Here is a 27,133-nt window from a genome sequence, read left to right as displayed (position 1 = left end):
GTCCTTCATGGAGACTTTCATCGCTGCTACCACTCGGATCGCGGATGGGATCGACCTGGACGAATTCGTCGAGCCTGCCAGCCCTCCTCCTGCCGAGTGAACAAACTTATGAGACTTGAATCTGCTTTAAATTTGCCTAGGAATGCCGAGTGGTTGTTGTAACCGTTAAACTCCTTCGGGCTTGATGCTCGAATACTTTTGGTTTGCTGCTTGGAACTTTAGGATTTATCCGAATTTGGTTTATTTCCGAATATGCTTGCGTTTTGCCTTCAAGTGGACTTTGTTCTCTGCTCGGAATAGTCTTTGCGTTGGAGATGCAGCTCTGAGGTGGCGACTCCAGTCGACCTTCGCTTCGTCGTCCTTGCGGATAGGGATGGAGCGCACATTGTACTTGTGGTATAGTCCCGAAGGAGAAGGTTGTAGTCGACTTGCACCTCATCGTCCTTGCGGATAGGGATGGAGCGCATGTTGTACTTGTGGCGTAGCTTCGAAGGAGAAGGTTGCAGTCGACATGCACCTCGTCGTCCTTGTGGATAGGGATGGAGCGCACATTGTACTTGTGGTGTAGCTCCGAAGGAAAAGGTTGCAGTCGACCTGCACCTCGTCGTCCTTGCGGATAGGGATGGAGCACACGTTGTACTTGTGGCGTAGCTCCGAAGGAGAAGGTTGCAGTCGACCTGCACCTCGTCATCCTTGCGGATAGGGATGTAGCTCTGAACTTAGGCGAGTAATAGACTGCAGCTAAGCCTCCCAGTGGGAGGGTTGCTCTCCACTCGGTAGGATTTTTTAAACTTATGCGAGTACTGGACTGCAGCTAAGCCCCCAAGTGGGAGGGTTGCTCTCCACTCGGTAGGATTTTACGAACTTAGGCGAGTACTGGACTGCAGCTAAGTCTCCGAATGGGAGAACTTAGGCGAGTACTAGACTTCAGCTAAGCCCCCGTGTGGGAGGATTGCTCTCCGCTCGGTAGGATTTTACAAACTTAGGCGAGTACTGGACTGCAGGAGCCTCCGAGTGGGAGAACTTAGGCGAGTACTAGACTATAGCTAAGCCCCCGAGTGGGAGATTGCTCTCCACTCGGTAGGATTTTACAAACTTAGGCGAGTACTGGACTGCAGCTAAGCCTCCGAGTGGGAGAACTTAGGCGAGTACAAGACTGCAACTAAGTCCCCGAGTGGGAGGATTGCTCTCCACTTGGTAGGATTTTACACACTTAGGCGAGTACTGGACTGCAACTAAGCCTCCGAGTGGGAGAACTTAGGCGAGTACTAGACTGCAGCTAAGCCCCCGAGTGGGAGGATTGCTCTCCACTCGGTAGGATTTTACACACTTAGGCAAGTGTTGGACTGCAGCTAAGCCTCCGAGTGGGAGGATTGCTCTCCGCTCGGTAGGATTTTACAAACTTAGGCGAGTACTGGACTGCAGCTAAGCCTTCGAGTGGGAGAACTTAGGTGAGTACTAGACTGCAGCTAAGCCCCCGTGTGGGAGGATTGCTCTCCGCTTGGTAGGATTTTACAAACTTAGGCGAGTACTGGACTGCAGCTAAGCCTCCGAGTGGGAGAACTTAGGCGAGTACTAGACTGCGGCTAAGCCCCCGAGTGGGAGGATTTCTCTCCACTCGGTAGGATTTTACAAACTTAGGCGAGTACTGGACTGCAGCTAAGCCTCCGAGTGGGAGAACTTAGGCGAGTACTAGGCTGCAGCTAAGCCCCCGAGTGGGAGGATTGCTCCCCACTCGGTAGGATTTTACACACTTAGGCGAGTACTGGACTGCAGCTAAGCCTCCGAGTGGGAGAACTTAGGCGAGTACTAGACTGTAGCTAAGCCCCCGAGTGGGAGGATTGCTCTCCACTCGGTAGGATTTTACACACTTAGGCAAGTGCTGGACTACAGCTAAGCCTCCAAGTGGGAGGATTTCTCTCCGCTCGGTAGGATTTTACAAACTTAGGCGAGTACTGGATTGCAGCTATGCCTCTGAGTGGGAGAACTTCGGCGAGTACTAGACTGCAGCTAAGCCCCCGAGTGGGAGGATTGCTCTCCACTCGGTAGGATTTTACACACTTAGGCGAGTGCTGGACTGCAGCTAAGCCTCCGAGTGGGAGAACTTAGGCGAGTACTAGACTGCAGCTAAGGCCCTGAGTGGGAGGATTGCTCTGCACTCGGTAGAATTTTACAAACTTAGGCGAGTACTAGACTGCAGCTAAGCCTCCGAGTGGGAGAACTTAGGCGAGTACTAGACTGCAGCTAAGCCCCCGAGTGGGAGGATTGCTCTCCACTCGGTAGGATTTTGCAAACTTATGCGAAACGGATTCGCGGCTAAGCCTCCCAAGTGAGAGGCTTACCCATCACACGGTGGGATTTTCTTTCGAACTTAGGCAGAACGGATTCGCGGCTAAGCCCACCCACTGGGGGATTTCAGAGGTAAATAAAAGCAACAACAATCATGCGAGAAGACTGAAAAGCTCTTGTCTTTGACGAACAAATTACAAAGGTACTTCTTATTACATTTTATTCGAATGAGTGCTTAAGTATAAAAGGGGCGGAGCAGCTCCGCGTTCCAAGCCCGTGGCTCGTCTTTCTGATGCTCAACACTGTAAAGATGGTATGCTCCATTGTGGAGAACTTTGGTGATGATGAAGGGGCCTTCCCAAGCCGGGGCGAGCTTGTGTGGTTTCTGTTGATCCACTCAAAGAACCAGGTCTCCCTCTTGAAAGGTTTGGCCCCTCACGTTCCTGGCGTGGAATCGACCAGATCAAGGCCATCTCTCTTTCCTCCTCTAAGAGATCGACTGAATCCTGTCGGGCCTGCTCTGCTTCTTCTTCGGAGAAGAGCTCGACTCGGGGCGCATTGTGGAGCAGGTCACTCAGCAGAACAGCTTCAGCTCCATAGACCAAGAAGAAAGGAGTTCGTCCAGTCGAGCGATTGGGAGTTGTCCTCAAACCCCACAGAACTGACGGAAGTTCATCGACCCAAGCGCCTGCTGCGTGTTTGAGGTCACGCATCAGTCAGGGTTTTAATCCTTTGAGAATTGGGCCATTAGCTCTTTCTGCTTATCCGTTCGACTGCGGGTGAGCGACTGAAGCATAGTTGACTCGTGTGCCTTGAGAAGCGCAGAAAGCTCTAAACTCGTCAAAATCGAAGTTCGACCGTTGTCCGTGATGATGATGTGTGGAACTCCATATCTGAATGTCAATTCTCTGATAAAACTGACAACGGTGCTGGCTTCAAGACTCTTGATAGGTTTAGCTTCGATCCATTTGGTAAACTTTTCGACTGCCACGAGCACATGAGTGAAGCTGCTCCTACCAGTTCTCAGTGGTCCAACCATATCCAAACCCCAAACAGCAAAGGGCCAGACGAGAGGAATGGTCTTCAGGGTTGACGCTGGCTTGTGAGACATGTCCGAGTAAAACTGGCAGCCTTCACAGCTGTCGACTATATCTTTCACCATTTCATTTGCTCACGGCCAACAGAATCCGGCTCGGTATGCTTTAGCCACGATGGCCTGAGAGGACGCATCGTGGCCACAGGTCCCCAAGTGGATGTCGTTGAGGATCATTCGACCTTCTTCTGGCGTTATGCATCTCTGACCGACTCCGGTCATGCTTTCCCTGAACAATTTTCCTCTTATCACAGTAAAGGCCTTGGATCGATGGAAGATCTGTTGAGCCTCTTCTTTGTCTTCTGGGAGTTCTTTTCTGATGATGTATGCAATGTACGGCACTGTCCAGTCGGGTGTGATGACCAGAACCTCCATGATTAGGTCGACCACTGCTGGGACCGCGACTTCAGTCGGATCTGTGGCGCTCTTAGGCTGCAGGGGCTCTTCAGTAAAAGGATCTTCTTGAACGGTCGGTGTGTGAATATGCTCCAAAAACACATTGCTGGGAATGGCTTCTCTCTTGGAACCTATCTTTGCCAAGTCATCGGCTGCTTGATTTTTCAGTCGGGGTATGTGATGGAGCTCTAACCCCTCAAACTTTTTTTCCAACTTCCTCACCGCGTTGCAGTAACCAGTCATGGCTGGGCTTCTGACGTCCCACTCCTTCATCACTTGATTGACTACCAAATCTGAGTCGCCGTAGACCATGAGGCGACGGACGCCGAGTGAGATGGCCATACGCAACCCATATAGGAGTGCTTCATATTCAGCTTCATTATTGGAGGAATCAAAGTGAATCTGGAGGACATATCTGAGCTTGTCTCCTCGGGGAGATACCAGAACCACCCCAGCACCGGAACCATTCAGCATTTTGGATCCATCAAAGAACATGGTCCAGTGCTCCGAGTGAACTTGAGTCGGCAGTTGTTGTTCAATCCACTCGGCGAGGAAATCTGCTATTGCTTGGGACTTAATAGCTTTCTTTGCCTCAAACTTGATATCTAAAGGAAGGAGTTCAATCGCCCATTTTGCCACTCGACCAGTTGCATCTCTATTATGCAGAATCTCTGACAACGGAGCGTCGCTGACGACTATAATAGAGTGATCAGAGAAATAGTGTGCAACCTTCTTTGTGGTCATGTAAATCCCATAAACAAGCTTCTGATAGTGCGGATATCTCTGCTTTGACGAAGTCAGAACTTCAAAAATATAATAAACTGGGCCCTGAACTTTATAGGCTTTTCCCTCTTCTTCCTGCTCGACCGTAAGTACTGTACTGGTGACTTGTCCAGTCGCTGCTATATAAAGCAGTAAAGGCTCTTTGCTGATTGGGGCAGCAAGCACCAGCTGGGTGGAAAGCGGGGCTTTTAGCTCTGCAAATGCTGCATCAGCTTCAGGAGTCCACTCGAACTTATTTGATTTCTTCATCAGTCGGTAAAGAGGCAGTGTCTTTTCACCGAGGCGAGAAATGAATCGACTTAGAGCGGCCAAACAACCAGTAAGCTTCTGGACATCGTGCACACGCACAGGGCATTTCATCCGGAGTATGGCACCCACTTTCTTTGGGTTAGCATCGATCCCTCGTTCGGAAACGAGAAAACCGAGTAATTTTCTGCCTGGAACTCCAAACATGCACTTTCATGGATTAAGCTTGATATCATACCTTCTGAGGTTGGCAAAGGTTTCAGCAAGGTCAGTCAGTAGGCCGGAACCTTTACGTGACTTGACCACAATGTCATCCATATATGCTTCCACATTCCGACTGATCTAAGTGAGCAGGCACTTCTGAATCATTCGCATGAATGTGGCTCTAGCGTTCTTCAAACCGAATGGCATAGTGACATAACAGAAGCATCCAAATGGGGTGATGAAAGCTGTTTTTATCTCGTCGGGTCCGTACAGACGGATCTGGTGGTACCCAGAGTAGGCGTCCAAAAAGGACAAACGCTCGCACCCCGCAGTTGAGTCGACTATCTGGTCGATGCGAGGGAGAGGAAAGTGATCTTTCGGGCAGGCCCGATTGATATGTTTGAAGTCGATGCACATGCGAAGTGAGTCATCCTTCTTTGGGATCATGACAACATTGGCTAACCACTCGGAGTGGTAAATCTCACGGATAAACTCAGCTGCCAAAAGCCGAGCCACCTCTTCACCGATTGCCTTCCTCTTCTATACGGCGGACCGTCGAAGATGCTCTTTGACTGGTTTCACTTTTGGGTCGACCCGCAAACGGTGCTCAGCCAGTCCCTTGGGAACACCTGGCATGTCAGAAGGTTTCCATGCAAAGATGTCCCAGTTCTCACAGAGGAACTGGATGAGCGCTTCTTCCTATTTGGAGTCGAGTGTGGTTGAAATGTGAGTCGGAGCAGCATTGGGGTCTGTCGGGTGAATGTGAATTGACTTTGTCTCGCTAGACGACTGGAATGCTGAATCTGTGGCGGGCCTCTTGGCTCGCAACAAATCACTCGGATCTGCATTTTTATGATACTCTTGCAATTCTACTACAGCCATTTGTGCATTGGCGATCTTTGAACCCTTCTGGAAGCACTCTTCCGCCTTCTTCAGATTACCAGTGATAGTGATCACCCCTTTGGGACCAGGCATCTTCAATTTGAGGTACACGTAACATGGTCGAGCCATAAAATGTGCATAAGCTGGCCTGCCCAGAATAGCATGATATGCACTCTGAAAATCCACAACTTCAAATGTCAACTTATCTTTGCGGTAATTCTTGGAATCACCGAAAACCACGTTGAGAGCAATTTGGCCGAGTGATGCAGCCTTCTTGCCTGGAATGACCCCATGGAAACTCATATTACTCTCACTGAGTCTGGACATCGGAATGCCCATTCCTTTCAACGTCTCTGCATACAGTATATTCAGGCCACTGCCACCATCCATCAGAACCTTTGTCAGTCGGGTGCCTTCGACTACTGGGTCGACCACCAACGCTTGCCTCCTAGGGGTGGCTATGTGTGCTGGGTGATCGGACTGGTCGAATGTAATGGCGGTCTGGGACCACTTCAAATAACTAGGTGTCACCGGAGCGACCATGTTCACTTCTCTGTTGATGACTTTCAATCAACTTTTACTCTCAACGTCAGCGAAAATCATCAAGGTGGAATTCACGTGGGGATAACCATCATCATCCTCTTCCTCATCCTCAACCTTGTCTGCTTCCTTCTCCTTTTCCTTGGGTTGTTTCTCTCGGAACTGTTGGATTAGGAGTCGACACTGTCGAGTGGTATGCTTCGGGTAAATGAAATTACCCTCTTCATCTTTTTTGGTGTGGATGTGGCATGGCAAATCCAGCACATCGTTTCCATCTTAATCTTTTACTTTCTTGGGGTTCCACGGCCCCTTGGGCTTCCCTTTGAACTTTCCTTGAGTCACAGCTAAGGCTTCACCAGGGGCGGCTAGCTCGGCCTTGCGCTTCTGTTTCCGACTGGAGTTGCCTCCTCCGGTTTCATGGGCGACTGTTTTGTGCTTGCCACTCCGGAGTCGGTCTTCTTCTTCACCGTTGGCATACTTGGTCGCAATTTCCATCATCCGAGTCAGGGTCATATCTCATGTCCGACCGAACTTCATATTCAATTCCCGATACTTGACACCTTCCTTAAAGGCAAAAATTGCATGGTGATCAGACACATTCTCCACCGTGTGATGCAATGTGATCCATCTCTGGATACAATCCCTCAAAGACTCATTCGGTTTCTGCACGCAACACTATAATTCGGTCAGCCCTGCCGGCCGTTTGCAAGTCCCTTCGAACATTCTGACAAATACTCGGGCAAGATCTTCACAAGTATAAATACTGCTTGGTGCTAACTGATTCGGCCATGCTCTAGCCGAGCCCTCCAGCATCAGAGGAAGGTGTTTCATGGCCACTTCATCATTGCCGCCACCAATCTGGACAGCCACTCGGTAGTCTTAAATCCAAGTATCAGGCTTGGACTCACCAGTGAACTTACTGACTCCAGTCGCCAACCTGAAGTTGGGAGGAATCACTGCAGCCTTGATGGCCCTGTTGAAGCATTTCGGACCTGAGACATGCACCCTGCTGCTGGTTGGTACATCTCTGTCACGACCCTCTCGATGAGCTATGTTTCTATCGACCAAGCACTGAACGAGAATAGATCTCGCATCAAATCCTGGCTCTCTAGGGTCGACTGGAACCCCTCGCCCCATACTGTGAGGGCGTCTGTCATCATGCTGCCGAGGCACGTACGACCCACTCCTTGGGGGAGGTGTGGGCACTCGACGACGATCATCGCGATCGACTCGGTGATCATACTGCTCACGGTTTCTATACTGATCTCGTCGGTCTCCATGTCCCTCACGCCTCGGGGGCGATCTTGGGCTATGAGCCGACTGAACTGTGTCTGCAACCACGGACCTGCTATGGATCCTATTCCACGACTAAGATACTGCTGCATTCTGCTCTCCTGCTGCACAGAGCAAAGCTCGGATCTGCACCAGACCTCGACCAGCTTCTGATTGGGAAGGTTGGATCGACTCCGCTATCCAGGCTGCAGCCGCGAGATTCTGGATCGGAGTTCGGTATACCTGAGTCGGAGGCGGAAAGAGTTGACATCGACTGGATTCAGGAGCACGCTGTCGAGCACGTTCGTCGAGTGCGCGCTGGAGATTCTCCAGACGAGTGCGCTCAGCCAAGTTGGCCAGGCGCGCCTCCTCCAAGGCCTGGGCCTCAGGGGTTTCTCCAACGATAGGAGTGTGAAGTGCATCCATGTTCCGGTGGCAAAGTTCTTCTCTCCGTTGCGAGGAGAGCGGTTCGGGGCGGTACTCTTCATGAACGCGCGACGGATCGCCGTTCCCATCGCCTCCGTCTTCACGGGTGAAGCCAGGAGGACAGCGTGGTCCATTGACCATCAAAACTTATGCCGCTGGGTCGCTGCTATCGCACTCGGATGCGGTCTCTACGGAGCCAGTCGACAGATCGAACAAGCCGTAGAGGGTTTCATCAGGCTCGATTGCCGCGACTTGAGGGGTGGCCGACTGACGAGCCATCGCATGCTTCACCCACCGCTGAAGCCTCGACCGACCGGAACGTTTGCTTCGGCGGGCCGCAGGGAGGGGGGAAGCCATAGGAGCCGATCGATATTGGGTCGATGGCTACCGCAAGAGGACGCCGCGGACGCATGCGCGAAAGTGTGTCGCCCCGCGGACGGGGAGTGCGTCGACGTTGAGTGGAGCCTCCTGAAGCCAAGTGGAGTCATCGGCAACAAACACGAGCGCGCCGAGATGGATCTCGCGGCCCTCAGCCAAACCTCTGCCTGAAACCATGATGAAGGGGATCGGAAAAATTGCAACTTCTCCAAAAAGTCGCTAAGAAACCTGCCCCATGGTGGGCGCCAACTGTCTTGGTTCTAAGTCTGACAGTAGAATGGGGGGTAGGAATGTAGAGGCAAGATCCTAGCTATGGAGGAGTTGTACACGCGAGTTTTACGAGTTCAGGCCCTTCTCGGAGGAAGTAACAGCCCTACGTCTCAGAGCCCGGAGGCGGTCGACTGGATATATGCGTGTGAGTTACAGGGGGTGCGAACCCCTGTCCCAGAGGAGGGGTGGCTTATATAGAGTGCGCCAGGACCCCAGCTCCCCTCCGTTACACAGGGTTCAATGTTCATAAAGGAGGAGCGTTATTGGTAACGTCCAGAGTAAAGTGCTATAAATGATTATGAAAGCTATGACTTAAATCCTGACCATTGCGGAGTGAGTGGCTTCACATCTTCTAGTGGTCGAGTGGTTGTTCGTATGGTCGAGTGTCTTCAGACTGTCGAGTGGAACATAGCTTGGTGGTCGAGTGGATGATGATTTCTCTTTGACTGCTTCTGGTTCTTTTAGGGATGTCCTCGGGGAGGGTATCTTGGACAGATCCATGACCCTACCCTAGATACATAGCTTCGTCAGGTGCAGCATCGTCTTCCTCTTCTTCTGTTGGATCTTTAAACATGGATGATGTCCCAAGGACTCTGGCGGTGGTCTTCTTGACCCTCTCCTTCCTCTTCTTGCCATCACCAACTTCTTTGGGTTCAAGAGTGAACTCCATAGTTTCTTGAGTGGAGGCTCTGGCCTTAGACATAGGAATACTTTTTTGCCGGTGCCTTCTTGTTCAAGCCTGGCTTTGTTGCAGCAACTGTGACATACTCCTTCTTCAAGACTTTCTTCTTTGACCTGACTTCTTCTTCTACAGCCACATAATCCTCATCCTCAGAATCTGAGGTTCTCTTCTTCCTTGACCTGGTGGCTGCCTTGGGCAAGTTACTAGGTGTGCTCCTGCTGCCCTCATCATAGCTGCTTGAGGGATCAGAACCCTCACTCAGTTGCACTTGTTTTTCAGATCTGTTCTGACTGTCACTCTGGTCAGACATCTTGGCAAACACACTGAGAGCAAACCCTGTAAATAGATGTAGATGAGGTAGAGTGGATGAGCATCACAAAGTGCAGAGTTTTTGCAAAACAGATGACTCAAAAACTTAGTTTTAGTTCTCCACAGAAAGCATTTCGGAGCTACCGATTTGTTAGACTCGGTGATACCGAAGCAATTTTGGAACCTAAACTAGTGAACTCGATCAGACCGAGTCACAGTTCGGTGGCACCAAGACCGTTAGGGTTTCACAGAGAATCAATCTCGGTCACACCGATTTGCAATTCTTGGTCAGACCGAAAACGCATGTGCAATGGCCTTAGCCAAATTCTTGGTCGGTCCGAGATGAGTTCGGTGGAGACCTAACCCTAAATTTTCGAATCAAATCTAACCTAAAGGATGTTTTCTCTAAATAGAGTGTTCTCATACGTGGTAAAGATCATGGAAAAGCAATGTGCTATGAATCGGAGTAGGGAATAGCACAAAGAGTCGAACCCATACCCTAGTTTGGCGGGAGTTCACTACGGCGAAAACGGCAGAGCAGATTTCCGTTGACGATGATGGAAACCAGCGGCGGGAGGTCGCGGCGGCGAGGAGATGATCCAGAGACCCGAGGAGGCAGAGCATGACACACGTGGGCTGAGAGGTTTTGAAGAAATTTCCAACATCTCACCCATGGGTTTATATATCCCGACCCTGTCGGTGTGACCGAGTGGAACAACTCGGTGGCACCGAGATGCAGAATCGCAAGCGGTTACTGCAACTTGGTGTGACCGAAAAGTTCAAAACCTAAATCAACTTAGTGAACTCGGTGTGACCGAACTAGATGAATCGGTCATACCAAAATGCACAAAGAGGTTTTGGAAGTTTAAGTGTATGACGAATCGGGGACTCCGAGTGCTCCTCACACAGAGTGGTTCGAATCTGACTTGATCAAACTTTGTGATGTAGCATGAATAGAGTTTGAGACGAGAAAAGCATAAATAGCTAGAGGAGGTTCTTAGGCATCCTTGTGCATCCACTTGGCAAAGGAGAAAACGCCAAACAATCAAAACAACAAGTGGATGTCCTTGAATGAGAGAAATATGAAATCAACATGCTCACACAATAAAATGGCAAATTGAAATATGTGACAAAGCATGCACAAAGACTCTAGCATCTATCAAGCAATTGGTGATGACTAGGTCATCTATATATGAGTATATTGACTGAGGAGTCAAATGAAAACATTTGATCATAGGTAATACTCATCGTTTAAGCACAAGTAGGGTTACCACTTTTACATGATGCATTGTTGTGTTCACACCATTAGAGTTGCTTTAGCTCAATTGGTTAGAGTAAAGCTCCCCCTAGATGTGATATCCCCCGTATGAGGGATGAACTAACCTTGGGTTATGTCAATGATGACTTCATGTAGGTGTTGAAGATGTAGATGCTCAATGTTGATGTATATCATTCGGAGCAATCCATTGGAGTGAGTTGCACTTTCAATACCTACACGGGTTAGTCCCACAAGGAACAAACAAGGATATCCATAGACATAGAGTGATGTTCACATAAGATGGTGTCCATGAAAGCATTAGGTTACCTTGTCCCTTGTCTTACCAACAAGAGGGTTTGTGACTCCTAGAACTAGTGCAAGATGTGGAAGTTGTTTGCACATGTCCTTGCCAAAAGATATGAGTGAAGTATGTTGGCAGAGTCACCCTCAAGAACTCTCTAGTTCTTCTTCTTCGGGATCCACATCATCTTGATGGGAATCCTTGGAGTTGTAGTCATACTTGATGTAGTCTTGGGAACCCACTTGACCAAGACCTTGGGAGCTTCTTCAAATGTATCAATCTCCTCTTGAAGCTTTTCCTCCCCTTTTAGCTTGTGGTCTTGTGGTGGAAGATCATCTTGAGCTTGTGTCCCTTGAAAATAAGTAGGATCATACTTCTCTTGTTGAGGAACAAACTTCGTCTTGGGGTATTGATCTTCTTCCCACTCAACTCCATTGGCATTGAACTTCCGTTCAAAACCAACACCTTGATTCTTCCGGTGTCTTCCTTGCGTACAATTTCCTCAAATTGCTTACTTCCGGCAAGCCTCTTGTAAACACCTTTCTCTATAATTCCCTTCAATAAGCTATTTTCTTGCTCAAATGTAACTTGGCTAAGAGAATCATTAGTGGAATCAAGAGAACTACTAGAAGCAACAACATTGGATTTAGCATGATTATTGTTACTACTAGATGAAGAATCTTTCTTACTTTTGTTGCTAGATTTAACTTGTGGCATGTAAGTAGACAAGAGTAAATGCTTGGCAATGTAAGAAGAACTTTTCTTGCGAAGATCATCATTGATTGCTTTTAAGAACCCATGCTCTTGCTCAAGGTTGAGCTTTTCAAAGCGTAACTTTTCATGAGTCTTTAAAAGCTCTCAATGATTTTCCAAGGTAGTTTCATGAGCTAACTTAAGAGTCTTTAGTTCTTTAGTTAGACGCTCAATCTCCTTCTTATCATCATCATTCATTTTATCTTGATTAGCATGATTAATAGCAAGTTCATCATAGTTCTCATCACTAGAGTTGTCAACAAGTAAATCATCATCACCTAGCAAATCATATTCATCACTATTGAAATCAACATACTCGGGGTGTGATACCTTTGGGCCTTTAGCCATGAAGCATCTTCCAATTCCTTCATTTGGTGACTCAAATATGTCGTAGGAGTTGGTTGACACAAGTGCTAGACCGACAACACCTTCATCTTGAGTATATTCGGAGTCGGAGTGATAACTTCTCTCGGAGTGATTGTCGGAGTCGGAGCCGGATACCCATTCACCAACATGAGCTTGATATCTTCGTTTTGTGTAGCTCCTTGATGATTTGTCCTTCCTCTCCGAATCCTTGCTTCTCTGTGATGTTATTCGTTCATAACGGCCATCTCTACTCCTTCTCTCTCTTGGTGGTGATTCTTCTCTTCTACTTCTCCTTTTGGGTGAATCTTCTCTTCTTGTGTAGGGAGTCATACACTCATTGGAGTAGTGTCCGGGTCTTCCACAATTGTAGCAATTACGTTCATGACTCAAAGATCTTTTGTCATTGTAGGACCTTGACTTGGAACTTCTTTCCTTGCTTCTACTCTTGTAGAACTTGTTGAAGTTCTTCACCATTAGGCTCATTTCTTCATTGAAGGCTTGTTTCCCACTTGATGATGTAGGAGCATCACATGAGGCTTTGTAAGCACCAGTTGACTTGTTGTGAAGCTCTTCCTTATCCTTGAGTGACATCTCATGAGCAACAATTCTTCCAATGGCTTCCGTAGGCTTGAGATCTTTGTAATTGGGAATCATTTGGATCAATGTGCACACGGTGTCATATTTTCCATCCAAGGCTCTTAGGATCTTCTTGATGATGAATCTATCGGTCATCTCTTCACTTCCTAAGACGGCAATCTCATTTGTGATGAGAGCAAGCTTAGAGTACATTTCAGCGACACCTTCCCCATCCTTCATTTTGAACTTGTCAAGTTGACTTTGAAGCACATCCAATTTCGATTCCATGACATAGTTGGTACCCTCGTGCATATCAATCAAAGTATCCCAAATTTACTTTGCATTCTCAAGATGACTGATTTTGTTGAATTCTTAGGGGCACAATCCGTTGAAGAGGATATCGCAAGCTTGAGCGTTGTATTGTAGCATATTCAACTCTTCCACGGTAGCTTCACGGTTTGGTTCTCTCCCATCAAAGAATTCACCTTGCAAGCCAATACACACAATAGCCCAAACGGCGGGGTTATGTCCAAGAATATGCATTTTCATCTTATGCTTACAACTAGCAAAATTAGTAACATCAAAGTAAGTACCTCTACGGTGGTAATTTCCCTCGCTAGATGCCATACTCTCCTAGGTTGTGAAACCAAGGCTATGATCACCAAGCACTATGGAAATTAAGGAAAATGGATACCAAAGCTCTAATACCACTTGTAGGATCGAAAGTATGTCTAGAGGGGGGTGATTAGACTACTTGACCAAATAAAAATCTAGCCTTTTCCCAATTTTAAGTTTTGGCAGATTTTAGCAACTTAGCACTAGTCAAGCAATCAACCTACACATGCAAGTCTAAGAGTATAGCAGCGGAATGTAAAACATTGCACATGAAGGTAAAGGGAGGAGTTTGGATGGAGGAAACACAATGTAGACACGGAGATTTTTGGTGTGGTTCCGATAGGTGGTGCTATCGTACATCCATGTTGGTGGAGACTTCAACCCACGAAGGGTAACGGTTGCGTGAGTCCACGGAGGGCTCCACCCACGAAGGGTCCACGAAGAAGCAACCTTGTGTATCCCACCATGGCCATCGCCCACGAAGGACTTGCCTCACTAGGGTAGATCTTCACGAAGTAGGCGATCTCATTGCCCGTACAAACTCCTTGGTTCAACTCCGCAATCTTGACAGAGGCTCCCAAGTGACACCTAACCAATCTAGGAGACACCATTCTTCAAAAGGTAATAGACGGTGTGTTGATGATGAACTCCTTGCTCTTGTGCTTCAAATGATAGTCTCCTCAACACTCAACTCTCTCTCACTGATTTGGATTTGGTGGAAAGATGATTTGAGTGGAAATCAACTTGGAGAAGGCTAGAGATCAAGATTCATATGGTTGGAATGGAATATCTTGGTCTCAACACATGAGTAGGTGGTTCTCTCTCAGAAAATGAATGTTGGAAGTGTAGGCATGTTCTGATGGCTCTCTCCACGAATGAAGAGTGGGTGGAGGGGTATATATAGCCTCCACACAAAATCTAACTGTTACACACAAATCACCAAACTCGGTGGGACCGAATCATGAAACTAGGTCAGACCGATTTAGTTCAAAATGTGAACGTTAGGATTTTCGGTGGGACCGACGTGTCAACTCGGTGGGACCGATTTCATTAGGGTTAGGGCATAACCTAATCTCGGTGAGACCGATTACACAAACTCAGTGGGACCTATTTTGGTAATAAGCTAACCAGAGAGTTGGTCAGGCAAACTCGGTGGGACCGATTCGCTCATCTCGGTGAGACCGAAATGTTAAGAAGGGGAAACAGAGAGTTTACATTGCGAACTCGGTGGGACCGATCGCTCATCTCGGTTGGACCGAAACGTTACGAAGGGAAACATAGAGTTTGCAATCCCATCTCGGTGAGACCGAAGTGACTAGGGTTTGTGGCAGTGGCTATGTCAGGAGAACTCGGTGGCGCCGGATGGAATGTTTCGATGGGGCTGAGTTTAACTTTTGGTTTGGGACATATGTGGATATGAGAAAATGGTTGAGGGTTTTTGGAGCATATCACTAAGCATTGTGAGCAAGCAACCCATTAAGAAACACCTCATCCCCTTTTAATAATATTGACTTTTCCTATGGACTCAGTGTGATCTTGGATCACTAAAAGTAAAATATAGAGTCTTGAGCTTTAGAGCTTGAGCCAATCTTTTGTCCTTAGCATTTTGAGGGGTCCACATTTCTAATCCATGCCATGCCAATCATTTAGCTTTCCTGAAATATTTATCATGAAATAGCATTAGCTCAATGAGCTATATGTTGTTAATAATTACCAAAATCACCCAGGGATAGTTGCACTTTCACTTTGATTAAAGAATTCCACTTGAGCCTTGGTGTCGATGTTTATTCTTGGCTCAAGTTGGAAACACAATTTTGATCACGACACTTGGTGAAGACATCAAATAGCCCCCCCCCCCCCATAAACCATGTGGGAAGCATTTCTTTGTATTACATCTTCACACGCCCATCATGTGATCATCCACAAGAAACAAGCATGTAATCCTTTGTTATGCCTATGTTCAACTTTCCCTTGTCAACCATGAACATCACCACTTGATGTCATCCTCTCATGGGCTCTTGGAATATTTCTCTTGATGCAAGCTCATGAGAATCACCTAACCCACATAGACATAAACAAGCACATAGTACGGGTTAGGACACACAGCACAACTGACAATTTCTTACCTAACCACAAGATCCCATGTGATACATTATTTGCACTTGTGTGTTGACCATTCAGAATTTGATCTTCAAGCTTTATCTCGGTCAACTTTTATCTCTATTCCTTGATCAACACTTGATGTCTGGCAGGGCATTTATTTTCATCATAATAACGTCCCCAAAACAACCTCAAGAGAAATGTGCTCAACACGATTTTTCTTTATTCTGTTGAGTTGAACGATTTTTCTTTTTAAATCATTCCAATCCGAGGTCATACGCAAAATTTGCAGCCCCAACAGTCTGACCCTGACAATGAGGAGAAAAGTTTTGCCCATCACTAGACACCCAGACACTAATGTCTAATACATGGCGTGAGCTATTCGGCCACCAAGATTTCCTCGAATGAAAAAATGTTGAACACGAAAAGTCTTCGTCTCCTTGAGCTGAACAATTTCCATTTTCAATCATTTCAATCTGAGGTGTTGTTTACGGTATTCATTCCAAAATCGTACAATATCCATACTGCATCACCACTAAAGCATATCTTCATATTAGCATGATTTCGTTGTTGTCCATGGGAATTATCGTTCATTACCAAGTCCTAATGCATATATTTGGATTCCATTCTTCATTTCATCCAATATACTTCATGCATTGCCAATGGAGCTGCCATTCAAATGTATATCTCAATGCAAATATTAGTCCATAAGAATTGTCATTAATTACCAAAACCACACATAAGGACTGCATGCACTTTCACTTGCCATGTTGGCGACGAGGCCACTGGCCTCGCCAAACGTTGCCAAGATGGCGGGGATGGCACACAATTCATTCTTAGTAGAGTTCACAAAAATACCAGCATCATCCGGGAAGAGGGAGATCCTGCATCTCGCAGTGCGGTTGCATGGACCTAAGAATACCCCTCTGAGTGGCCAATTAAAGGATGCTTGCTCAGGAGCTCTTCAAGTTCACTACTTGAAAGCGCATGCCGGTTCACGTTGAGCTCAGTGGGGATAGTTGGATCAGGGCGGTTGCAAGTATTTGTTAGCCTATGGGAATGGATCAGCCAAACCCAACTTACGCCAAATTATGAAGACACGTTCTCCTGGAATTTTACCCCCAATGGGGGTCTACTCTTCGTCTTCGGCCCATGCGGCCCAAACCCATCTCATCCCATGTTTGACTTTGCCAAGATCTGGTCCACGCATGCTAAGCCCAACTGCAAATTCTTCGAACGGCTCATTTTTTACGATAGAATTCTCAATGCGGATAGGCTTGCCGCTCATGGATGGCTGCATGACCCTTTGTGCTAGCTTTGTCTCTAGGCTTCGAAAACAACGACACATCTTTGTAAGGACTGTCCATTCTCTATTATTATTTGGAACCACGTGAGTGCCTGGACGGGAGAGACTTTACCTGTTTCCAACTTCCCGCCAGAGCCTAGCGGTATATCTGTCTGGTGGGATAATATCATTGACTCGACATCAAATAAGGTCCGAAAGCACTGGAGCAGTAGGCCGGTCTACGCCATGTGGAATCGAAGGAGAGGAACAAACATATTTTCACTGGCACACGCATGCCTCACCTCGAGGTGGTCATGTTAGCTGTAGAGGGCATAAGGCAATATCATATGGCATTTGATGACGCCATGCCCACCGTGGGAGTCGATTGAGTCATTTTTGTTTTGTTGGTTTTCGGTGGTTCAGCCATGTTCCCCTCAGAGTGCGCCTCCTGTACATATTATTTCTCTCTTTTTCGTCTATATAAAAAGGCAATGCTCCTAGCGGTTTCTCGAAGTTCTTTTTTTTTTAACCGAACCAGAGGTGTTTCAGTGGTTGGGATTTGTTTTCAATATATCCAGTACCGGTCTGTAGCACAATTGACTTGTATCCTTGGTGAGCAGTTGAGTGAGTGAGTATATATATACAAGCTGTGAACCCTCCTCTCAACACTAGAGAATGACGCAAATAGTCCTAAAAAATTCAGAATTGTGACAACGTTAACAAGTATAAAAAATCACCGTGCTATGAAAAATTGAAGACAAGTCAGAGACAAAAATTCGTGTAGCTTCATACGTAGAGAGGGGACACATTTGTTGGAGGAGTGGGGAAGCATATGCATTTCTTTCTCAACGCCTCCTAAAGTTGGAGATGGACGTCCCTTGCCTCACCCCACCAGCCTCCTATTAAATCCTCGCTTGAGTGAGAGAGCGTCCTTCACACAATCCTACCTACAGAAAAAATAAATTGAACGGGACCTGGCTGGCCGGCGACTTGATTGGACAAGATCGAAGCAACAGGTCTAGAAGAGCCAATCGTCTGAAAGGAACATATATACAAGAAGAAGAGGAAAAAGAAAGGCAATGTGATTACTGATTAGAGAGATGTGTATGGGTGGTGGAAGGCAGTAGGGGCTGTACAAGACATGGCACTAAGCTAGCTCTAAGCACCTTTCTTAATCAGTGGTGCCATGATTATATTAGTAGATCTACATGGAACAAACCCACAAAACATAGGGTATAGCTTGTCCACCAATCAATTAAAATCTAGAACTCCTCCATTATAGACCTCCCTCCAAATTTTAATCGGAAAACTAGTGGAACTGCTCGCAATAATTATAAATAAAATAAAATATTTTGAGTTGTACCAAAGCAAAACCCATAATACTATGTATATTTATCTGATGTATCTTTACGCGATTGGTGCCTAATATGCTCCACTAAAATAGAAAGAAAGACCTCGCCTTCACCATGAACCATTGCTTAGTTCTGTTTGAACTGAATTATTGCTTAATTATGCGGCTAATTTTTTTCCTTGGTTAGGAAAGCAAGGTGAGCAGCAGATTTAAGCGTATCCACAAGGAAGTTACCCAAACAAGCTAGAACTAGTTTTGCTACAATTTCAGTTGTGCAAGAAAGATATACCTAAAACGAAAAGTATTTCTAGGGATGAGCTTCCAGCTCAAAAGCGGCCGGTACCGCAACTTGACTGATACAGAGGGTACACGCCACTTTGCACATAGGTACATCTACGTTTTTCCGTTGCACCTAGCCCATACTGTTTTCCGTTTATTTTAGCATGAATAATTTTGAAGTTATCCTTTGTAAAGTAATCTTGCTTTTTTTCTATTGTCAAAAAAAACTTGTTTTCTTTTTCTTTTGTAGGGTAAAGCAATCTTGCTTTGAGGGTTCGCTAACTGGAAAAAGGACGATATCATGTAGCATCCTGTCAACGCAAACACACCCTCCTCTTCTCCAAAAATAAAAGCTTAGGGTTTCTCTGCCTTTCAACGGCACCATCGTCGGTCCGCCTCGTCTCTGCTGGTCCTAGAGCCACAATGGACCCCACTTCCTGTTGGATGAAGGGACCTTGCTTCGTTTTAGGCGTTTTTATAAGTTAAGTTCTCCTTGCCTAGCTCTCATTCCAATGAGCATCACGTCCTTGGAGAGCGTGTGAAGGTATGTCTCCGACAGATTTCGCAAGATTCAGTTGGTGCCGGTCTTCGGTGGATCTATTTGAATCCAACCTTTGTCCATCTTCGTTCATGTGTCTTTCGATCTATACTTCTTATCATTGGCGACGGTTATTGTCTGCGTTGGTTTTGTGGGGCCTTAGCACGATGACTTTTTGACTGTCCATTACAACAAATTCGGCACAACTCGTTTAATGCTTGCAGTTGTCGTTGGGTGATCTACAAACATGGATGCAATTTTTATTCTTTGTACTGCCATGGCATATGATAAATAGATCGAAAGTTTTTTTGAAAAAAAGTAATCCTGCTTTAAGTGCATGCACCCGCAATGGAGCCGATTTATCTGTCTCGATCTTAGCAGGGTCATTGGCCAAAATCCTGAAACAGAGAAGGCCACATATCTTCTTACCCAAAGGCCAAGGGGCAACCCAGTGGTAGGACTAGGTAGGACTGCGGGCGTATGGTGAAGATGTACTGATAACAACAGATGATAGATTCTTTTTATTTTTGAGAAAGATGATGATAGATTGATAGGGACTAGAAATGGTTTGAAGAAGAGGCTATTTTTCTCAAGTTGTACGCGGATAACATGAGGCCTTAGTTAGGCGACACGAGTAGGATAGAAAATTTTAGACTGCCGAGTATGCACCAATACGATCGATTTATTAAGCTACAGTGAAACAATTGTGTGGTACCCCCATGAGCGTATCGCAGCGGCCCTTTCAATTATTTCATCACGTAAATAAAAACCCCAGAGGATCCGAATTTCCGGCCAAAATAGAAAACGAAAAAGGCACAGGAATGAATATCACAACAGTACTAGTCTACCTCACCCTACCCTACCCTCTACTAGTACTAGTATTGCTGAAAACCGGAAGGGAAACAACAGGTGCCCGCCCGCCCCCCTATTCCCACCCCCACTGCTCCATGATGGAATTGCCCTCCATTAATCCTCCTCTAATCATTCCAACCACTCTTCCTTTTTCCTCCCTCCCTGGAGAATCCTCCCCGTAATCCCCCACTTAATCGCCATTAGTTTACACCTAATTAAGACCACTCTCTCCTAATCCGCGGCTTAAGGGTTAAGACACACACCCTTCTCCTCCCTCCATTGGTTTGCTTGCCACACCTCCCTTCCCTCCACGCTTGTTAGCTCGCAGTTGCACCGGCGCGCTCCGAGAGGGGACGAGGTCGCCGTGCGCGCTGCGGCATGTCTAGCGCCGGTGATCCCGGCGGCGGGATCGCAGGGCCTGGGCGCGCGGCGCGGCTGCCGCGGTGGACGCGGCAGGAGATACTGGTCCTCATCGAGGGGAAGCGGGTGGTGGAGGTACGCGGGCGCGGCAGGGGCAGGGGAGCAGCCGGCGGAGCGGCCGCGGAGCCGACCAAGTGGGCGGCTGTGGCGGAGTACTGCCGGCGGCACGGCGTGGAGCGGGGCCCCGTGCAGTGCCGGAAGCGGTGGAGCAACCTCGCCGGCGACTACAAGAAGATCAGGGAGTGGGAGCGCTCGCTGCCGTCCTTGGCGGGGAAGGAGGTGTCCTTCTGGGCCATGCGGAACGACGCGCGGCGGGAGAGGAGGCTCCCGGGCTTCTTCGACCGCGAGGTGTACGACATAATCGAGGGCCGTGGCAGCGGCGGCGGCGGCATCCGCGACAGTGGCAGTAATGCGGCCGCGGTGCTCGCGGAGGTTGGGGAGGAGGAGGGCAAGGAGAAGGTGGTGTTCGACAGTGGCCGCGCGTCCGTGGCCGGGGACGACGGGCTGTTTTCGTCCTCATCGTCGTCTGAGGAAGAGGACGAGGAAACATCCACGCCAGCGCCAGCGCCTGCGCCGGTTCTGCCGGCGGCTCCATATCCGCCTCCATCTCTGGCCGTCGCCGTGCCCGTGCCTGTACCCGGTGAGCGCGCCGCTCCCTTCCTTCTTGCATGCGAAGAATGTGTGCTTTTTGAATTGATGGTGCAGTTGAGCCGCTGGTTTGTTGCTGATTCTTGGCGGTAAAAGCGTGAGCTTCATCGGTACTACAGTACAGAATTTCGCCCTTTTTTTCTTGTGCAAATTTCGTCTTGGGGGTGTGACCTTTTCTGCATCGAAGAATTTGATTTGGTTCTTGATGTGCTCTTGAGCTCTTCTGATACACAAAAGATACGCATTTAGGGGCATGTTGAACAAAAAAAAAAGGTTTTGCCGCGTGATAATTTGTCCTGCAGCACACTTGCTACTATTATCCTTTCCAGGATGCTTAATGATTCTTCAATTTGGGGTGACAACTATGCCAGCTCTATACTGCTGAATGTAGGAGCTGCTCTGCTGTTGTGTCGATTAATCAGTTTTGTTTGTGTCGACGGGTTTGACATCCATTCAAACGGAAAATTTGGTTCCTTATTTTTTTTCTTGTTAGTTATTCGATGATATTGGGCAGGGCATCTGAATTAACTATTCTTTCTGATTCCTGGAGTTACATGTGTGATTGCTTAGACTCTTTTAATACTGTCATAGTCTGGTTGGTTGCTTGGCTGAAATAGTTTTTGCTTCTTGTGGTGTTGGTCGCAGAGAAGAAGACCGAGGCACCTACGCAAGGGAGCTCAGAGCAAGGTAAAAAAAAGAACTGAATTTTACATGGTTCCTATTCAAACATTTTAGATTTTTCCCTTCCATACTTTTGCGCTCAAGTTTCTTACGGTCTTCGTTTTGGACCTGTTCCCACTTATAACAGCATATATATATATCCCACTGGTTTCATCAGATAAAAAAATCTTATCTTAAACATTAAATAATTAAAGTTTTGTCTCATTCCTACTTTCTAAAATCCGAAAATATACTAAAATCATCACAGAAATTTCTCAAGTAAGAATATTAAAGAATACCTGTGTCATTCAACCCTGCTAGATGGTGAATGCTATTGCTATTTTTTTTCTCAAAGATGCCTCAGTTTCATTAAGAAGAAAGTTCAATAGACCAAAATTACATATCATTTTCTTCTTTTTTAAGAAAAACTGACCGCAGGCAGCAAACACAGATGTTCGGCCTGTTTCAGTTGACAATATAGTGAATAATTTGGCAGTTAACAAGTACACAAAACGTGCTTAAGAAGCGATAGTTTTGAACCTGAATTTATAAAAGAAAATGAACCAAATTGTGCTGAAGCTTAGGCATCAAATCCACCAGGTTTGAGATGTTCACAGGAGCATGTCAGTTTCAGGCAGCTATAATTCAAAATTGTTTGCCACACTGTAACGTTTCAGGCAGCGCCAATTCAGAAACATTGCCCATGATGTTAATCTGTTGACTAGGGTCCTTGTCTAGCTAGTGATTAATAAACTACATTATGGTCAATTACTTACTTACGAAACCTTTTATCCCAAACAAGTTGGGGTAGGCTAGATATGAAACCCTTTCACGAGGACTTCCCAGGAGGTCACCCATCCTAGTACTACTCTCGCCCAAATGGGTTTCATACCCAAAAGACTGGCTAGTTTTTACGTTGGCTCGCCAAGCCTATCACAACCCTTAGATATGAAACCCTTTCACGAGGACTTCCTAGGAGGTCACCCATCCTAGTACTATTCTCGCTCAAATGGGTTTCATACCTATGGGACTGGCTAGTTTTTACGTTGGCTCGCCAAGCCTATCACAACCCTCCTCCTTTACCCGGGCTTGGGACCGGCTATGCCTAGAAGACATAGGCGGAGTTACATTATGGTCAATCCACTTGGAATTTTATTGAGAAAATTGACCAGCCTCATTTTCAATTGAAGTCTTGCACAGATTCTGAAATGACCAAAAGTATTCGTGGTATTCACTCTATTCACTTCACTGACAATCTAGCATGACTTTAGTCTCTTCCTTTGCTTAGAAAAATAATCAACTAGCTGGTACCTCATTTTTACATGTAGATTTTTGAGTTATTCTTATCATCTACTACCTCTGTCCACTAATTTAAGCCGTTTGGCAGTTCAAATTGAACTGCCAATTTGAATTGCCAAATCGTCTTACATTAGTGAACAGATGGTGTAAATGCAACTCACAAAGAAATCAAAAGCATAAGAACAGAGCCCAAAACTTTTAGATTTGCTTATGAGAGTTGAGAAGAAACAAGAGTTATTATACTTACTTTATTTCAGCAAGATGAAGTTCTCCCAAATCAACAAATACAACGCCTAAATTTAAGCATGATGTGCAAGCAGTGTGAGACAAACAACAGCACTACCTAACAATCCAAATTTTTAACAGCAGGGACAGCCAAAGGCAAGCAACAAGAAGAAATTAGAATTACCGATGAGCCGCCACCACCGCAGGGTGGGCAGAAGAGGCAGCGCAGCGATGATGCCCCAGGAGAAACCGCTGACCTGCAGGGCAAGCTTGTTGAGATTCTAGACCGGAGCAGCCGGATGGTGGCGGCACAGCTGGAGGCGCAGAACATCAACTGCCAACTGGATAGGGAGCAGAGGAAGGACCAAGTGAGCAGCTTGCTAGGTGTGCTTGGCAAGGTGGCTGATGCCCTCTACAGAATTGCTGACAAGCTGTAGTTTGCCCGCTGTAAACGTCTTGAGCAAAGTAAATAATTACTGCAAATAAGAAGGGAAATAGCATGAAATTATAAGAATGTACAGATTAGTAGAGTATCTCGGCATTCGATTTTTCTTGTAGACTGGTTCTGAAATTTAGTCAGAAACCTGAAGGAGATGGCTTGTTTTCCTCATGGGAGATGCAAAAGCTTGATAACATTTGTTGTACATCAGAAGGGCACAACCTTGTGTATTCTGGTGAATCTGAATCCAGGGGAGGAATCTTGGTGCTTAATTGTGGACTGCATGGATGTTCTGTTTCTCTCCAAGTTGATTCTTGAATGCACAGTAAAACACTATGTTTGTCACGAAACTACAAAGGGAAGTAAAAGATGTTTCAGCATACACTGCTCATCACTGTAACTTGTTGAATTCTAGGAGTGCAACTGCATTAACCACAGCTCCCAGCACAAGAAATTCAAACGTGAATTAACAACTATAAATAAAACCGTAATTAACAACAGCTGGTCAACTCGGATCACAAAACCGAGGCATAGGTACAACAAAGTATCCGCTAAACACATGTAGCATCATCGAGAAGTTTTAAACTTGTAAATTTTCTTAAACATACATTGACAAAGGCTCCAGAATATCAGCTTTACTCATCATCTGCTCTACTTGACCTGTAACGCCGGGAGTTCATCTTAGAGTTGGTCTGCATCAGTGGTGGTGGTGGTGGTGGTGATGCTTTAGGGTCATCTTCATCCATCTCACATTGGTCAGTTCCATCAGAGGCTACTGCTGCTGCTGCACTAATGAGAGATGGGTTTGCACTACTAAATCTGGGGCCCTCATCCACCACCATGGCATCAACTGACTTCTTCCTAGGGATGAATGTGACTGAACTAGGAATCTCAGCAGGTGTCTCAGGCTGCATCTTGTTGGGATCTGATCTGCCTAACAGATTGTGCAAGTCTGCAAGAGCTCTCCTGTTAGATTCGTCGGTACTCTCTGGTGTCTCCAGAGTGTAACATGTGTACTTTGAAGGGTTCCTAACATAGTCAGGAACCCCAGATGGCGTGGAGGAGTTGCCCGAGTTGCCCTTTGTTGTGACCACATCCATGGACTGAGGAACCATGGGAGAATCTTCATCATGTTCAAGAAGCTCCACTGGTTGTTCTTTAACATCGGCATTAAACCTCACACGTTTCCTTGGTTTTGAATCGGCTTGCTCCTCCTTCCTCTTCAGTATAGGTTTCACACCGATATCCTGAGCTCTCGTTGCTTGCATTCCAGCAGTTGCACACTCCTTGGTTTGAGTTGGAGAACGAAGGCCAATTTTAACTGAACCATTGTCTTCTCTGAGCCTTGCAGATGCTGCATCAAGATCTGCCCGAGGATCCTTAGATAAACCGCAGATCTCATCAGTGGTATCATCAAGGAGGTCAGGCACTACAGTATTGATGCTCATATTAATGCCCTCATCCATGATTTCACTCATGTACACACGTTCTGCAGCATCTTCTTTACCAAATGCCGCTCTATCATATTTGTCCTCCTCTTCCTGAAAGATAAACACCCAATCAGAACAAGGTGCAAATAGATAGGTATGCCAAATACAAAAGCAAAAGCTCCTTACCTGCATTTAGTATCAGATTTTGATAATTTTAGTGTTTGCATGTTATAAAGTCATCTTATATAAGTCTATAAACAGTCTGGTTTACTTTATGATTTATCTTAGTACTAGTAATTAGCAAAGGCAAATGGCCTTCAAAAGAAATGAACAGTCCTTAAGGTTCCATTGAAACTGTGGAATAGACTCTTATCCCCTGCGGCATTTCCCTGGAAAAAGACCCCATTGCAAAAATCAAAAGCAAAAATCACAACAAGCAAACAACATGAAATGAGCAAATTGATGACAACGATACTCCAATCCCCCATACTTAGCACTTTTCTACCCCGCTAGGAGACTGGAGATCAATACACTCTACAGATGAAACGTTTCTTCAGCAAGCCGTAGGGTATGAGTAGCAAATGAAGAAGCCAAATCGGCCTTACTATCTTAATAAATGCCCTAATTTCCACAAGCAATACAGCAACGAATAGCAAATGGTCAAATCAAATAAAATCGAAAGTTATTTTTCTCTCACCTCCCGATCCAGAGTCGGGTCGAGGCCGATCGAAACCCTAACCTCCTCTTCCTCGTCCTGCTCCTCCTTTCTATGGTCCTCGCCCCTCACATCCTCCTCATCCTCGTCATCATCTTCGGGGTCGTCCTCAAAGTCCTGCTTGGACCGCCGCCTCCGGCCGCGGAGGCACCCGTTGGCATCGTAGAACGCGGACGAGCACGGCGTGTCGGCGCGCTCGGCCGCGGCGCGCTCCTCCTCCTCGTCGCGGGCCTCCGACGGGCGCGCCCAGAGCTGGCGCTCAACATCTCCGGCGGCGACGGACCAGGAAGCTGCGGGGAAGGAGGAGCTCGGTACGTCGCCGAAGAGACGCGACCCGAAGAGGCGCTTCACCCGCTCCTCGAACCCCTCCCCGGCTCCGCCGCCGCCTCCTCCTCCGCCCCCCTCGGCCGCCATGGATCCGACGCGAGGCAGCGAGCCAATCTTACAGAAGCTTCTCGAAAGTTCCTCTCGGCCCGGCCGTGCGCTGTGGGTTTGAGATGGGGGTTTGCTTCGAGTCTGAGAGGCTTGCGAGGTTTGAAGTTGAAGACGGCAACTCGCGGTCGATAATCGTTTCCGGCTTGGGTTTGGGCCCGGGCTTTGGTGTCGGTAACGAAACGGGCTAGAACGTCACATGCATAGTTAATACGTATTTTTTATTAGAAAAGCAAAAAGTACAGTAGTATAGTATTACTTTGGACGTCGATAACTGCCGCACGTCTGGCATATCGGGTGGTTGTGCCGCACGACCTGTGTGGCACGGAGACGGTCCCGCCCGCACGACCGTGTCCGGGCGTGTGCAGCCACAGCTCGCACGTCCGGTGTGTGGAAAATCGACCACACGTCCGGGAGAATGATCGTGCTGCCCGCACGACCGAACACGCCAGTCGTCCCGGCCTCCTTTCGAACCCCAGACCGACCTGCCGCCGTCGTCTCCTAGCTCTCGATCCCCTACCTTCATCGTCTTCCTTCTCTGGTAGCCATGACAACCAGAGCAGATCCCTAGCGCCTCCCCGCCGCTAACACCCACCCACCCCCACCCCCAAACCCCGTCCTCCCAAGACGACGAGCTAAAAACAGGTGGATCTCCGATCTTCTTATATTTCTCGTCCTTCTTCTGTCCAGAAATTTGAAATTGCAGATTGCCCACGAAGATGTCGACTAGATCCACGTTGTCAGGGCAAACACCCCATGGAGTTGTGTGTATTCGCATTTGCCCATCAACATACGCCAGATCTGCCATATACTATGCTAGA

At 47.0% G+C, this 27,133-nt stretch overlaps 2 protein-coding genes across 3 annotated transcripts; one reads left to right on the top strand and one right to left on the bottom strand.

Moving 5' to 3' along the window:
• The first annotated feature begins 20,107 nt into the window (after window positions 1–20,107).
• Window positions 20,108–24,007, top strand: LOC123189093 (trihelix transcription factor ASR3). Of its 2 annotated transcripts, none has more exons than XM_044601423.1 (3): window positions 20,108–21,104; window positions 21,758–21,799; window positions 23,441–24,007. In XM_044601423.1, exons 1-3 carry the CDS (start codon window positions 20,423–20,425, stop codon window positions 23,731–23,733), a joined length of 1,017 nt encoding a protein of 338 aa, XP_044457358.1. In that variant the 5' UTR covers window positions 20,108–20,422; the 3' UTR covers window positions 23,734–24,007. The 2 variants fall into 2 exon arrangements, with proteins under 2 accessions (XP_044457358.1, XP_044457357.1); XM_044601422.1 differs by having other exon boundaries at window positions 23,438–24,007.
• Window positions 24,008–24,189: 182 nt separating this feature from the next.
• LOC123189092 (cyclic nucleotide-gated cation channel beta-1) lies at window positions 24,190–26,427 on the bottom strand. Its single transcript, XM_044601421.1, has 2 exons — window positions 25,863–26,427; window positions 24,190–25,276 (listed from the first exon to the last, which is right to left on the bottom strand). Exons 1-2 carry the CDS (start codon window positions 26,292–26,294, stop codon window positions 24,371–24,373), a joined length of 1,338 nt encoding a protein of 445 aa, XP_044457356.1. The 5' UTR covers window positions 26,295–26,427; the 3' UTR covers window positions 24,190–24,370.
• Between the last annotated feature and the right edge of the window lie 706 nt (window positions 26,428–27,133).

This window comes from Triticum aestivum, chromosome 2A (genome assembly GCF_018294505.1).
Source record: "Triticum aestivum cultivar Chinese Spring chromosome 2A, IWGSC CS RefSeq v2.1, whole genome shotgun sequence".
NCBI classification, from domain to species: domain Eukaryota; kingdom Viridiplantae; phylum Streptophyta; class Magnoliopsida; order Poales; family Poaceae; genus Triticum; species Triticum aestivum.
Note: the sequence above shows the minus strand (reverse complement) of the source record. Positions and strands in the feature narration are given on the sequence as shown.

Excerpts from the sequence above, each read along its gene's own strand:
- LOC123189093 (XM_044601422.1), top strand. The coding sequence starts at position 20,423 with ATGTCTAGCGCCGGTGATCCCGGCGGCGGGATCGCAGGGCCTGGGCGC. Across the intron at positions 21,105-21,757 it reads CGTGCCCGTGCCTGTACCCG|AGAAGAAGACCGAGGCACCT; the intron begins GTGAGCGCGCCG and ends TGTTGGTCGCAG. Across the intron at positions 21,800-23,437 it reads GCAAGGGAGCTCAGAGCAAG|CAGGGACAGCCAAAGGCAAG; the intron begins GTAAAAAAAAGA and ends AATTTTTAACAG.
- LOC123189092 (XM_044601421.1), bottom strand. The coding sequence starts at position 26,294 with ATGGCGGCCGAGGGGGGCGGAGGAGGAGGCGGCGGCGGAGCCGGGGAG. Across the intron at positions 25,277-25,862 it reads ACCCGACTCTGGATCGGGAG|GAAGAGGAGGACAAATATGA; the intron begins GTGAGAGAAAAA and ends TTTATCTTTCAG.